This window comes from Chinchilla lanigera, unplaced genomic scaffold (assembly GCF_000276665.1).
Source record: "Chinchilla lanigera isolate Chin_1 unplaced genomic scaffold, ChiLan1.0 scaffold00005, whole genome shotgun sequence".
NCBI lineage: Eukaryota > Metazoa > Chordata > Mammalia > Rodentia > Chinchillidae > Chinchilla > Chinchilla lanigera.
The window spans coordinates 21,369,502-21,384,345 of record NW_004955406.1 but is presented as its reverse complement, the minus strand read 5'-3'; the positions used below and the strand labels follow the sequence as shown (position 1 = coordinate 21,384,345).

The 14,844-nt window shown below is 39.9% G+C and overlaps 1 protein-coding gene across 1 annotated transcript in view; it reads right to left on the bottom strand.

Moving 5' to 3' along the window:
- Rgsl1 (regulator of G-protein signaling like 1) overlaps positions 1 to 14,844 on the bottom strand; it is a gene marked incomplete in the record, with an annotated part of 120,989 nt that overhangs the window by 11,189 nt on the left and 94,956 nt on the right. The window contains 8 exon segments of the mRNA XM_013521438.1: positions 810 to 919; positions 2,651 to 2,775; positions 3,021 to 3,159; positions 5,187 to 5,361; positions 7,322 to 7,448; positions 8,076 to 8,187; positions 8,634 to 8,751; positions 10,018 to 10,211. Coding sequence (XP_013376892.1) covers positions 810 to 919; positions 2,651 to 2,775; positions 3,021 to 3,159; positions 5,187 to 5,361; positions 7,322 to 7,448; positions 8,076 to 8,187; positions 8,634 to 8,751; positions 10,018 to 10,211 — 1,100 coding nt within the window.

Sequence of the window (14,844 nt, the reverse complement as noted above, 5' to 3'; positions counted from 1 at the left end):
CGGAGAAAAACCAAAAAAAAAAAAAAAAAAAAAAGACCCTGGATCCCTGCTGAGTCACATAGTTAACCTACTAAACTTCTCAGGTTCACATAATGTATCAACTATAACAGGAGAGAAAGTGGCTTCTCTCTCTCCCTCCCTCCCTCTCCCTCTCCTTCCCTCCATCCCCTTTCTTCCTTTCTTTGTTGCTTTTGCTGTCTTCTGCTGCCATGAACTGTTGCCCCTCTGCCAAGCCACCCTGCCTTGGAGCCAGTCAGTTATGGACTGAAACCTCTACAAACTGTGAGCTACATAAACCTTTCCTGCTTTAACTTAGGTGTCTGATATTTTTTCTCAACAATGAGAAAAATAACTAAGACAACATATAAAGATACTATCACATTAAAACTATCCCATGTATCTAGTTTTTAATTATTTTTTCCACTTAACTCTATAAAACAATTACTTTTCAAATGGCAGGGTTGAAGAGCTGGTTGGAGCAAGCAGTCTCCTAAACAAGGGTGACGCAGGTCACCACCTCCAGGTGCCTGCCATGCAGAATGTGACAGGTGCTCCCACAGGCATCCTCAGCTCCACTGCTGGGAGTGGTACATGGTGAGGCTTCCCCTCACCAGCACTGCCAGCCCCAGGTAAGACCTTTCTCTCTGAGTCCTACTGTTTCCGCAAGGCCCATGTTGTGGAGCTATCTGCTGTTTCCACAAACACCCCTGGTGCCCTGTGAGGTCTCATGCTTGGCCCTTCAGGCCCTGGCTTTCTCTTCACAAGTCTGGGTTGCTAGAGAGTGGTGCTGTGGTCCTGGTAGCGCTTACCTGAACTGCCCGGGGGGTTCTTGTTTATCGGTTTAGGAGGAACTTTTTTATCCTTGGACTTCTTCCCTACATATTTTAAATAAGCGTGGAACGCCTTCCAGGAACAAAACCTATGGGAAGAATGGCTTCTGGTCACAGGGAGAAGACTATCAGCAGAGGGGACTGCAACAAAGAGGACAGGGCATGCCTGGAGAGCCATTCCTCACCAAGGGCATGCGGTATCCAGCAGAGAAGAGGTGGCCTTCTGGCCTTGGGGGGCTGCCTGTTGGAAGTCCCACTTCTGGGGCCTCCTCTTTATCTAAACCTGTTCTAGGGGAGAGGGGGCTGGCTTGAGCTGTGGGTAGGGACATCCTTCTGGAACTACAGTAAATGAGTCTGTGAAGAATCTGCTGTGCTCAGGCCTGTGGTACTTGCTTAAGCATCAGACTACGAAATCTCCATTCTAACCCTCCTGACACAGGCAAAGTGTCTGACTGGCTTCCATCAGCTCCTTCCTAAGAGCCTTGCTGCCCCTCACCTTCTATGGATTTTCCCTGGAATAGACCTTGACTTCTTCCACCTATATGCTTATGGTAGCCTGAGAACTGTTGCTTCCTAGAAATCTCACAACACTTCTTCCCTTGAAATTCCCACTTCATCCAGCCCCGGCAGTGGACCCTTTGGTGAGTCCTGGCTAAGACTAAGTTTATCTTCATGCTTCCTTGGCTCTGGTGGTCTTTCCTGCTCCCTTCCTCCTCCTTCCCCAAGGAGCAGGCTATTTTATCACAGGAACACTTTCTCCTCACTAAATCACACTAAAATCACACTAAAATCACACTAAATCTCACTAAATCATGCCTCCCTCACGGACTTCTCAATATGCCACCGATACATTATGGTGGTAAGAGCCCAAGAGGCCTGACTTCTAATCCTGGTTTTACCATTTACCAAGTGATCTGAGGCAAGTCCCTTAACTACTCTGAATCTCAATTTCCTCAGCTGTAAAATAGGGATAATACTATTTTTCTCCATTGATTTCACAGCATTGTTGAGGACTTCCTTTGGGTTAACAAACATGAACACAGCTTGCATAATACACATGTGTAAATCTCTGTATAAAGTCTATGGAGAAGTATATGAAAATCAGGGACTCAAACCCTTCAAAGTATATGAAAATCAAGGAGTCAAATCCTCCTGGAAGCAGCCTGTCTTTCTAAACACAGTATATGTGGAGGGAGCAGAATGCTCAGCCAACCCGGGAGAAACATATGTCTTCTAGAAGTTTCTGGTCCCTCAGAGTCTCACGATGAGTTTTTATTTAGTCCTGGTTAGGAGAACTAAAATTAGGTGCTAGATAGCAATTGCTATTTGGAAGGCTAATTGCTTATCTTGAACTGAGAGTTTTGTATTTCTTTGGAGCATCTAGCAACTTTGTACCCTCAGTAGTGATGATGGGATTTGGATATAATATTAAAGCACTTCAGGCTTACTCCCTCCATGGGGTTCCTAGACATAAGCAGTTTTGTGACCTTGACAGAATTTCTCACTAAGAAAATGTAGTCCACCTCACCTTTAGGTGAGAAAAATAGGCCTAAGGAAACCTCACAGCCTTGATCCAGGCAAGCAAAGGAAGAGGAGAGGTGAAGAACCCAGCATTCTGGTTCTCAGTCTCTGTCTTCCAACCTCTGAATCAGTGTGCAGTGTGAGAGATGGCGTGTGAAGTGTGGAATATAGGATATGAACACCCATCATCATACTTGCCATGAAGCAGGAAACTATGAAGCTAAGACCTGGAGGAAGACAGAAATATATTTTTTTCTTTCTTTTGACCTGGAAGTTGTCAGATAAGGGGAGCTAGTTACCTTTTCCAGAAGTACATAATGACTGGAAAGACAGACATGATAGCTCCATGGAACATGCTCCGGTCGAGGTGGCCCTCTGCAATGGAAGCAAGGATGGCATCCTTCTGGGACTCAGTGATGTTCACCTATCCACAGAGTGAGAGCTGGTCACTGGCAGAGGCTCCAGGCAAAGCAGACAACCTCTCTTGGCCCCCAGGGTCCTCAAGACCACTCTCTCTCCGGAGGCTAGAACTTTTTGTGGGTTTGCTAGGAAAGAGAGTTAGTTGGCCGAAGACTTAGGGAGTGTCTTGCAATTAGCTTTCAGGGTATTTATAGGGGGAGGGGGGTGTTTCTTGGCAAAAGGCCAAAGTGCAGTGGGAGTCCTCCTTACCCTCAGCCTTGGAGGAACTTCAGCATGTAAGAAGAGCCTGAAGATAATGTTAATTTTGGACTGCATTAGGATCACATCATTCTCGTTGTACATCCGGTTTGCCTGCAGCATTTGAGCTGAACTCACCAAATCATTAAACCTATTAAAAAGATGCAATAAGCAAGAAATCAGCATGGAGAACATGAAATCAGTAACCAGGTAAAGCATTTGGCCTATGTCAAGCCTATGTCTGGCCTGAAAATCATAGGGCCAAATGTACACCCAACTGTGACTTCATTTGTTTGGTTCAATTCAGGGTGTAGAAAATACAGATTGGGCACAGACCATATGTCAGATAACAAAGTAAGTGCTTCTTCAAGTGCATTTCTTCAACACAACCCCCCCCTTTTTAATCCCACTCTTTATGCTTTACCCCTTCTGATCCTGTAGCAGGAGCCAGCTTACTTTTTTCTGTGCAGCATGAGATAAGCTCTGAGATACAGGTGGGTCCCACTCATGCAGAGTACTTCAGGCAGTGGAACATTTGGATTTCATTCCAGTAGTAATGTGAAGCCATTGGAGAATTTGAGGTAGGAGAATGATATACCCTGATTTTATGCATTTTAATAGGCTACTCTGGCTTACATAGGGTGAGAAAGGGAGCAGAGACTCTGTGTGTGTGTGTGTGTGTGTGTGTGTGTGTGTGTAACAGCAGCATTGACCACTCTGACAGGCAGCTCTTTGCACCCTACTGCCTCCCCATTACAACTTGGTATCTGACTTACCCTTCCTCATGCTTCACAATTCAGCCTAGGTGACCTGTGTTCAAAAAGACCACACCCAAGGACTCAAAATTACTTCCAGGCACTTGCTGTGTCAGACCCTACCTAACACTTACCATCCCAAGACACTTAACTTTTGTGTCTCGACTGCCATTCCCCTTAGTGTGTGGGGCCTTAGAGAGAACATGTCTTATATTGTTGGACCTAAAATGCCAAATCCTGAGCTCAGTAGAGACTAAGCAACCAATAGGCATTTTTGGAACTAAACTAAATCCCTCATGAGGGTGCAGTGAAAGATCTCGTAGCCAAACGGGAATACAATTTACTGGGTGCTCTACATTTCTGAAAACCCCACTGATCTGTGCCACTGGAAAGCCGAGCATGGACTGGTAGACCATCTTTAGTACCTGCTCCCACTTCTCCAGCTACTTGAGGCAGATGTTTATCAGGAATTGCTCATGTTTCTTCCCAAATATTTTTACCTGTTATAGTTATTACTCTTAATTTATGATTCATGAAAAATAACAAAATACGAACATAAAAAGAAAAAATATTTGTCATTTTGATGAGAACAAATTTGAATGTTTGAAATGTTCCTACAAAGGCAAATAGATTTTTAAAAAATATTCCTGTTGAGTTAGGTGTGGCAAAGAAAATTTAAAGTATTGAAAAACATATAAAAATTCAGAGGGACTGGGGTAGGATATAGCTTAGTGGAAGAGTGTTTAACCAGCATACATGAGGTCCTTGGTTCTACCTCCAGCACAACAATCAATCAATCAACCAACCAATAAATGTTCAAAAGGACTAAATTGTTTGCAGTAAACTTTCAATTCTTGTTTTACTTTAAAACAATCTTAACTAGAGTTAGTTGAGAGAATGTTAGGTATAGTTTAGAGTTTATACAAAAGCTGTGGATTTTTATTGGTGGGTTGACTTTGATTTTACGTAAAAGTTTCACAACTAAATGAATGAACATTATTAGTATGTTTAAACTTTAAAAAAAAATCTGTTTAATGTCACACACACAATTTGTATTATGATAATTCCTGGCTTTAACTGAGGAGCTATTGGTCCAATGGTATTACATAAGAAGGCGTCTTTCATGTTCATAAATAATGAAGAAAAATGGGAATAGGTAAGAGCCTTTCAACATTGGAAACTCCAGAATACTGAAGAGCCTTTAGAAACTTAGAGAAAAGCATGGTAGAATTTGAGGGAGTTACCACAGTCACTGAGATTGTCAGGAGAGTCCCACTTGGCAGGAAATCACTGTAAAATTTCACAGGAAAAATTCACAGGAAATCACACTGAAATCACTGTGCCTCTTACAGGTCCAGCCAAGCTTCACTAGGCTGGCTTAAGGAAGGAAAGCCATGAGTGGAAGGAAAGAGGGTAAACTTACTTCTCCATCTCAGAAAAGAAATATAAATCATTAACTGCAAAATTGATGACAATGATCCTCTGGCCATATATACGACGTTTTACAAGGGCTATTTCTTCCTTTTCCTGATCTCCACCCCTGACATTTGTGGACTGTGGAGTTTGACGTCCTGATACAGTGGGTGATGTGGAGAAATCTGGAGAAGAAAGAAATAATGACAGTCTGGTTTGATCAAGTTACTCTTAAGCCTGGGCATCACCTCAACCTGGCATAACTACAATGAAGAAAGGACACTGTACACCTATCCTTTCAGCCTATTGAAGGGTCATGTCCTACCACGGGGTGCAGCCTCCTACTTAGACTTAGCAGATTGCTGGAAAAGGTCTGCTTAGCACACTAACAACAACAAGAAGTAACCTGTAAGCTGACACTGAAGGATATTTGCATGGTATTTGTCTAATACAAACAAAATCACACAAGGTATACCCTGAGGTTTCTGCAGGGACTATGAAAATTGCTGATGTGACCTTCTAAATAGACAGTGTGGTTGTTATGATTTATATCTAGATGTGTGCTAAAGCCTCATGTGCTCATAGCTGGGGCTTTGGGAGGTGACTTGACTGTGGGGCGTGATAATCATCAGCGATTATTCCACTGGTGAGTAATAGCTCAATGGCATGTTGGGAGGCAGAGTGTGGTCAGAGGAGGTGGGTCACAGTGGGGCGGAATGGAAGGGTCTGTATCCCTTCCTAGCTCCCCGCCTTTCTCTATCTGCATCCTGGATGTCATCAGGTAAGCATCTTTCCTCTGCCCAGGCCCTTCCCTCATGCCTCTGTCTTGGCGCCTGCTGGTCAGCTGACAGTAGACTGACTAAAACCTCTGCAGTCTGTGATTCAAAGTAAACCTGTATTCTTTAAGTTGTTGATATCAGGTATTTTGTTCTAGCGACAGGGAAGTGATTAAGACAGTGGTTCTGGTGATTGTTATTCAAGGTTTACCAGGGAAAGTAGGGTGTGTGGCACAGGCCTGTAATCCCAGCTCTGACAGACTGAGGCAGGAGGATCACAAGTTCAAGCCTACTGGGCACTTTAGTGATTTAGGGAGACCTTGTTTCAAAATGCAAAATTAAAAAAAAAGGTGCTGGGATGTAGCTCGATGTATAGGGCCTGGGTTCAATTCCCAATACCACAAAAATAAAACAAACAAACAAAAGTTTATCAGGGAAGTAATTTAGGAATAAATTGGAAAAGCAATACAAAAATAAAGTCAAACACAAAAATTTTAATTTAAAAGTTGATAGTAGAAAGAGTAAGAAAAGAGATGCAAGGAAGTGAAAAAAAAAGCATGGAAGTTCTACAAGATTGAGATTGTATGTAAGAAAAATAAAACACGTATTTTAGAAGGTCCCTGGCTGGGATTTAGTCAAAGAAATCCATCCACAGGGATTCATATCTGAAAAGAGAACTGCTTGGGGTTGGATCTAACAAGTATAACCTGGCTAGGTCCCTGGCTGGGATTTAAAAATTGTTTAATTCAGATCTAGAGTGTACTAATCTTCCTGGAAATTGTTCATTTGAGAGTCTAATCCAGGAGGGACTGATGTAGGTATGGTGCTCCCCCTGCTAGAAATGGGGATCTCTCTGGTGCCCTGTTACGTATAGGATGGGAAAGTAACTACAAAACTTTACAAACATGTAAGCACTTGTCCCAGATCCTGTGGTTTCCTGGGGTTACCATACTAAATATGACATCAGGTCCCTGTCATATTATCTCACAATTTTCCTTTCTTAGACTTGTAGGTTTACAATGTTATCTCTTGAGGGATTTTCACTTGTGCACTATATATTCCTTCAATTTATATTATCTCTATATTATCCTTTATTAATTGTAAGCAGAAAAAATTAAAGATATTTAAAGGATCAAATTAAACATTATAATAAAATTGTTTTGCAAAGCGTGAGACCTCACAATGCCTTAGATGACTCACTCAGCACTCTTGCTGGCTCCCTGAGGAGAAGCCACCGTCTCGACCTGCTTGGACTGGCTTGGTCCCCAGGACAGGGGATCTTGCTAGACTCTAGCTCACATGCCTGACCCAAAGCAATGACCTTGGCTAACCCATATGGCTAGAGTACCAGCAGGAAAAGGTGACTTACTCTCTTTGTTGTGCATTTCAAGGTGAAGATAATCAATAAATTCCTGGCACTTTCTGGGATTTGTTATAAATCTTCGGTAGCTGCAAAAGCTCTTGATAAAGCAGACCATTTTCAGCCAACCTTTTTTCTAAGGAAAGAAAAAGAGTCATGGTATATTTGTTACTCTAGCTGCTACTCACTAAGAGTTTACAGTGTACCAGGAACTTGGCATTCATTACATTTAATCCTCACAACATCTTTATGAAGGACTAATTGTTAGCTCCAATGAAAAGGTCAGGAAACACAGGTCGGGGGCTTAAGATTAAGTAGCTGGTAGATGCAACATTCTGGCTTCAACCCCTATGCCTATCACTCATTTGGCTGTAAACACAGGCAGAGAAGAGAGAGACTTCTTTAAATTCAGTGCGACAATTTCTCTGAGCCTCCGATCTCCCCTTGTAAAACAGGGCTTTAAAAACCCACCTCCATTCTAGGCGTGGTGGCACATGCCTATAATCCCAGCACTTGGGAGGCTGAGGCATGAGGATCGGCATGAGGATCTTCATGAGTTTGAGGCCAGTTTAGGCTACATAGTGAATTCAAGGCCAGTCTGAACTACCTAGTGAGACCCTGTCTAAAAAAAAAAGAAAAAATCCCCAAAGAGTAATGGTTTTGGTGACTATGGTAATAGAGATAATCTTTTGAACAGCAAACAATGCCTGGGCAGTGGCTTTCTTGACACTAGTGTCTTGTATTCACTGTCTTCCTCACTGACCTGGAATTCCTGCAGGGCTACTGCTGTCTTTGAAGGCTTCCTTTGTGAAGTCTGCACTTCTGTTTCGCCTTCTGGAGGATGCTGTGGGAACAGGTCCTGATATTCTTTAAACCTGCCAGAAGGGAGACCAAAAATATCTTTAAAAAAGGCAAAAACATGGCACATAGAAGGGAAATTTAGCTCAGTTTTTGGAGGACGTTGCGGTAGAAATTGGAGGATGGTAAAATACTTAAAAATACTCTTTCAATGCTTTGTTAATGATCTTTTCTATTCACTACTGGGTGGTATCTTGTTAAGACCTTAAAGCAAGGAAGCAGAATGTGTGTGCGTGTGTGTGTGTGTGTGTGTGTGTGAGAGAGAGAGAGAGAGAGAGAGAGAGAGAGAGAGAGGAGAGAGAGAGAGACATGAGCAGCAGGAAGATTTAATATGAGTTTGATCTTATCCTTTGTAGGGGGTCTCTGGCAATGAGAATGAATTATGAGACCTTTGATTCAGGTGGCTTTCAAAAGCCAGTGAGAAAATCCAGAAAATATCCTTGCCTTCACAGGGCACACTCACCATTTTTCTTCCAGAGACTTCATGACGTAGCTCTGGAGCATCAGCAGTGTGGTTGTGCCAATGTAGTGCATGTGAACAACTTCTCTGATAAGAGGGGCGTTGCACTGCAGCATTTCTTCTGAAAACATACAGGAGAGAGTGAGAAGGCCCCCGTCACCCTCTACCATTTCTGAGGTCGCTGGTATTGTTTTCATCTTAGAGTCTCTCACAGCTCTGCCTTCGCAATCTGTCTTGACTGAGATGTCCACACTTTGCTTGAAAATCTTCAAAGCATATTTGGAATGTTATGTGTAAGGGTATTTATACAGAAGATACGCTACTGGTTTAATTCCATTCATATTTGGAAGATGAGTGCTTAAAAAAAATAAACTTGTCAAGGACTCATTTCTGCAGCTGGTTTGAAGTTTTTGGTTTAGGAAAAGAGCATAAGAGGAAAAGGACTAAAGTGAAATTACTGGGACAGCTGGGGAATCCAAGGGTATCAGTAGTCATAAGGGCAGCGTCAAAGACAGGCTCGGGGCACCTCACTTCTCCTCTAACTCCTTCAAAATAATTTACAGAACTCAACATCATGCAACTTAACACATAAATATTTCTTACAAATAGACTGGACAATTTTATGTTTTTTAGTTTAATATTTATGCCCTTATCTTGGTTAACTGCAAGCAAAACCACACAAAAACTCCATTCAACCATGACAAACAAGGAAGATCTATCTACACTGCTTTGCTACAGACTGGTTTACCTCCAGTACAGGATTATGCTCACTCTTTGTTTGAATTACAAGTTAATACTTTATTTGTAACCTCTGCTTTTGGCCAAGCTAGATGTACATGGGCCCGATTTCCCTTTCTACCTTAGGCAAGAAAATAAGACAAAATAAGACAAAATTTGTGAAGCATTTTCAGGCAGACAGTTCTCCTTCCCAGTACAAATCTCTTCACAGTCCACAGAGGGCGGACACTCTAGCTTTGCAAACAGCTAGCTCTTGCCTTTGTACCGGCTCTTGATTTAATGATGCAAAACCTCATATTTGAATTCAAGTTCCACTAATTAGAAAAAGTAGTTGACTTCACTGTGTTTCACCAATTATTCCTACCTTTCAGGATAGAATCTTGAAAATTCTTTTTCTCAGGATAAATAAAATTAAATGAGAGGATAGAAGTGAAAATGTCTTGCATTTGACTGCTTAGTAGTGTGCCTTTGAATTTATTATTGTTTTCTGTTTTCAATATCCCTCTTACTCTTGGTCTGAATATTGCCCCCATGTGACCACTATTCTCTTCTGCTCTCTCTGGGGGCTCATTTGAGAAAGACTACTTCACAGATACCTCCCTAGACATTACAGGGAGAAGGAAACAGGGCCAGGAGGAAAGGATTATACCAGGAGGCTGTTTGCTACGGAAGTAAGTCTTGAGTATATTTTCCAAAGAAGACTTGTATATCTTCTCATTGGTCTCCAGACTGATCTTCTGTACCGCAATCAGGAATTGCAATGGGTTTTCAGCTTTCCGTTGTTTAAGGAACTCCCTGAAGAACTGCAGGTGCTGCGCACTTAAGAGGACTTCTGCCAAGTTCCTGGAAAATAAGACAGTATCATTGGTGGAGAAAGGGGCCAATGATCCTGGATTCTGTTCTGATAAAGGAATGGGAAAGGGTTTCTTAGACGGGAATTGGTTACAAATGTCTACTCCCTTGGCATTGAACTTGAACTTTTATCTCTCCTTCCTATACTTCATTCAAATCATTTGATAACCTGAAAGAAAAAGGAGGGGGAATACCTTAAAGGGGGGTAATTTTTTTTAAAGAAACTCTCCTTTTACATTAAGGATTTAAAGCAATTCCCATTTGGTACAGTAATTTCTATGAGGCACAGAATGACTGATACGTAGTTACTTATAAATTTTGTTTGGTGATTTCTTCTTCTTCAAAAAAGGTGACTCTGTTATTTCACCCACAATTCTTTTTCTTTTGCCTGATAGTTTTTCCTGGGTAACCTGTGCTTCTATCATTTCAGTTTTCCTTGACAGTGTAAAACTATGTTCCCACAAGCTCCACTTCCAAATTTTAACTGCCTGCTGAACCTCATCTATATGTCATAGTTATTATTTCAGCCTCTCTACACATATCCATGTGTTGACCAGTTTGTTCTTCTTCCATTATGTGCCTATTACATTATATATGATATTTTCTAGGTTATTGATGATATATATGATAGTATTAGGGCTTTCAGCTTTTATTTTTTATTAATATGTGCTTATAGTACATGATTACATTCTTTGTGGTAAGTTGTTACATGTACATAACACATCTCAATTGTTTATAGTATCAGGTTTTTTTATAGATGAACTTTATGAAGAAGACATATTTCCTTTCTATTCTACTTTTACTGATAGTTTTTAGCATGAATGAGTGCTAGGGATTGTAAAAGTTTTTTGTCTGCATCAATTTAGATAATGTAAGTTACCCCTTCTATTTTATTAATATGATCTATTATTAGAAATGGGGTTTGTGTGTTAAGCCAACCTTGCATTCCTTAGACAAATTTCCTTTGGTTTTACATTTTTTACATATTGCTGATTAGCCAATATTTTGTTGACAAGCTTTATATTTAGATTCAAGAGGTGGTATTAGCTCATGGTTTTCTTTTCTTATGATTGTTTTGTTTAGTTTGGGGATCAAGATAATACTAACTTCATAAAATAAGTTGAGAAGTGTTCCTTCTCACTCTATTTAAGAATTATATTCCTTGTGGAATATTAGTATCATTTAAATATTTTATAGAATTCTCTAATGAAGCCTTTTTTTTAAAGACTAAAGATATCTGATTTGATCAACTTGTAAATAAGGTTTACTATGTGAGACAATTTTTAAAGACTAAAGATATCTGATTTGATCAACTTGTAAATAAGGAGACCAGACTTTATGTCAAGAAATAGTTTGATATTTCAGCTTTTTGTTATAGATTTATTCACATTTTTCTACTCCTTGATTCAGGTTCATTAACTTATTTCTTGCATTCAAGTTGTCTAACTCATTCCTTGCATTTCCTTACAACCTTATTAATTTTAGTAGTCTCTTCTTTCAATCTGATTTTGATGATCTCTCTCTCTTTCCTTTTTCTGTTTTCTCTCTCTTTTTCCCTTGGTCAGTGTAACTAACAGTTTGGCCCTTCCATTGAGATTTACAAAAATGCCCCCAAACTTCTTTACATTGACTTTCTCTATTTTCTTTCTTTCATTTATTTATAGCTCAGTATTTATTATTAATGTCAATTGAGTTTAATTTGAATATATTATTCTACCACTTTTAGTCTCTTGTGTTTCTGGTGTAAACTTTAATCTTTTTATAGTTCCCCTGAATATGCTGAGTGCTTTTTTCCCCCACAGCACTCAAGATTTCTTTCTTTGCTTTATCTTTCAACATTTTGATTATGATGTATTTAGGTGTAAGTCTCCTGGAGGTTATCTCCATGAAATTTATTATGCAATATATATGTCATAATTAATTGTTCTAATCAAATTTGAAAACTTTCTAACCATTATATAGTCAGGTCTTTTTCTGTCCCTTTTCCTCTCTCCTCTTCTGAGACTTCCATTACTTACATGTCAGTGTGCTTGATGGTATCCCTTGGGTCTCTGAGGTTCTGTTTAATTTTTTTTCTTTTGCCTTTTTCCTTTAGATGAAACAATGTTTACTGAATGATCTTCAAGTTCATTGGTTCTTCTGCCAACTTGAATCTGCTGTTGATCCTATCTAGTAAGTTTTTTCATTTAATCATCTTCTTCTCCAGATTTGATTAATATGGTCTATTATTTTAATTGGGCATTGGGTGTTAAGCCAACTTTGCACTCCTCAGATAAATTTCCCTTAGTTAGACCTTTTCTACATTTGAGCTTAGCCAAAATGCAGAGAAGTGATAGCTATACATTTTCTAATTTCTATATCATAGATATAGAAAAGCACAAATGGGTGAAGACACATGTACAAAAATGTTTATTGTGGTACCACTTATAGCAATGAAAATGACAATGTGATAAAAAAGGGTATGACTAAATAAATCACACTATGGAAAGAAGCAGATCTATAAAAATTGATGTAAAAAGAGGTCCAAGGTAGTTTAAATTAAAAAGTTACTGTATAATATATATTGCATGAGCTCCATCCAGAGAGTCTGGATAGGCCAGAGAGATCACCAGTGACACAGTAGGGCCCTGGCTGGAGCACACAAGATGGGGAAGTGGGAAGAGCAGCTTGGAAGAGTCTGAAGCAGCAGTAATAATATGAGCCAACAGTTGGTGACTTAGGTAAGCCAGCATAGTGCTTGGGCATGAAGACATGTGGAATAGAAGCAGATGGGTAGGGCCGCCTTTTTTTTCCTTCCCTAAAGGGCTGGAGAGAACTCCAGCCACAGAAGACTAAGCCCATCCTCCAAATCCAATTCCAAGATCAGACTCATACCAAGCACAAATCCACCTGCAAACTTGGCTAGAGTACACATTTCTGGGTCTGACTTGGATCTACCACAGAACTGCAGACACTAGAGGAATTTTGCTACTTATACGTTTCTCCATCTGGGTTTCCTCTTTGTATCAGGCTGGGTTGGTTACTTTTGTTTGTTTTTGTTTTTTGGGTTTTGTTTTGTTTCTCCCAGTTCTATTTTGTCCTGCTTTGCTTTTCTTTCTATATGTTTGTTTGTTCATTTTTTCAGTGTGTGATTATTTTTGTTTTCTGTTTTTTCTTTTTCTTCTTTTTCATCTTTTTCTTTCATGACTTAGATCTCTAACTTTTCTTTTGGTTTGCTTCTATTCATTCTCTTCTTCCCTCTCATCAACTACTGCACTTGATTTTATGCTACTTTCATGCAAGTAAACACTGTCTCTTCTCCTTAAAATCCACAACAATACTTCTAGGTTTTCTCTTCCCACACGTACCTCTTGTGTCTTACAATTACCCAAAATTTGGATGATCATCCTTTGCTCTCTCGCCTAGCTCCTAATATATTTAACCTCATTTATCTCTCCATCTTACCCCCTATCTCTCTTAATTCCTCCCCACAACAGGATAAAATCATTCTAATAAGTGGAAAATCGTTGCTTGCACACTCCTGGTACATATTGGATTATTTCATATAACCGTAGAAATTGCTCCTATGGTTAAAGGTATAAGGTTAATAGTTACCATAGTTTCTCAGCAGCCAGGCTGTGCTTGAGTCTATTGGATTGCTAACTGTACTACTTCAACTGGGATGTCATACCTGTTATAATCAATTTTTCTCCCCTGTATGACAGCACTGCAATTCTAAGGGGTCATAATTATCACCGTAGTCCAGTAGCAAAGGACTAGGTCTTGAGCCAACTTCACATTCTTAATATATTGGGAAGGTAGGTTCTTGGGGTAGACATAAAGACCAAGAACCACCTACATCTAGAAGACATCCTAAGGAACAGACATCTCCTAGGGGAAACCTCAACATCAAGGAAAAAGCATATATAACATAAGAAATCCATAAGCATTTTTTTTCCTTAAGCATTAACATAGAAAACAAAACAAAAAATAGAAAACAAAAAATGACAAGATGAAGAAGCAAAATGCATCACCAAACTCCCAGCCCACATTGGACAAAGAGATAGAGGAAATTGAAAGCCAACCACTGGAACTCTCTGAAATGATAGCAGCAGAAGTTACAAAACAAACAGAAAAGGCTAGAGAAAAAATAATCTCTAAGGTACAAAAAGAAATGATGGTCAAAAGGAAAGATATTAAAGCAGAAACAGATAAAAAATTGAAGAGCTTAGAAAAACTATGAAAACCACAAATGCTCAACATAGAAGAGAAAGGGAATCAATGAAGCAGATCCAAACAGAAATCCAGGAGATTAAAAATTCTACTGAAAATGTACGCAACAGATTTAATGAAGGCAAAGACCAGACCTCAAAGACAGGATTACAATTAGTGACCACAAAAAGAAAGATATCTTAAAAATAACAAGAGACTATGAAAAGGCCAGCCAACAGCTACAAGATGATGCAGAGAAGAACAACATAAGATTGACAGGAGTCAGTGAAAAAGCTGGAGACAGCACAAAAGCCGTTAAAAACCTCTTCACAGAAATAAGGGCAGAAGGGGGCTGGGGATTTAGCTCAGCGGCAAAAGCGCCTGCCTGGCAAGCGCAAGGTCGTGAGTTCGGTTCCCGGTACCGGAGAAAAAC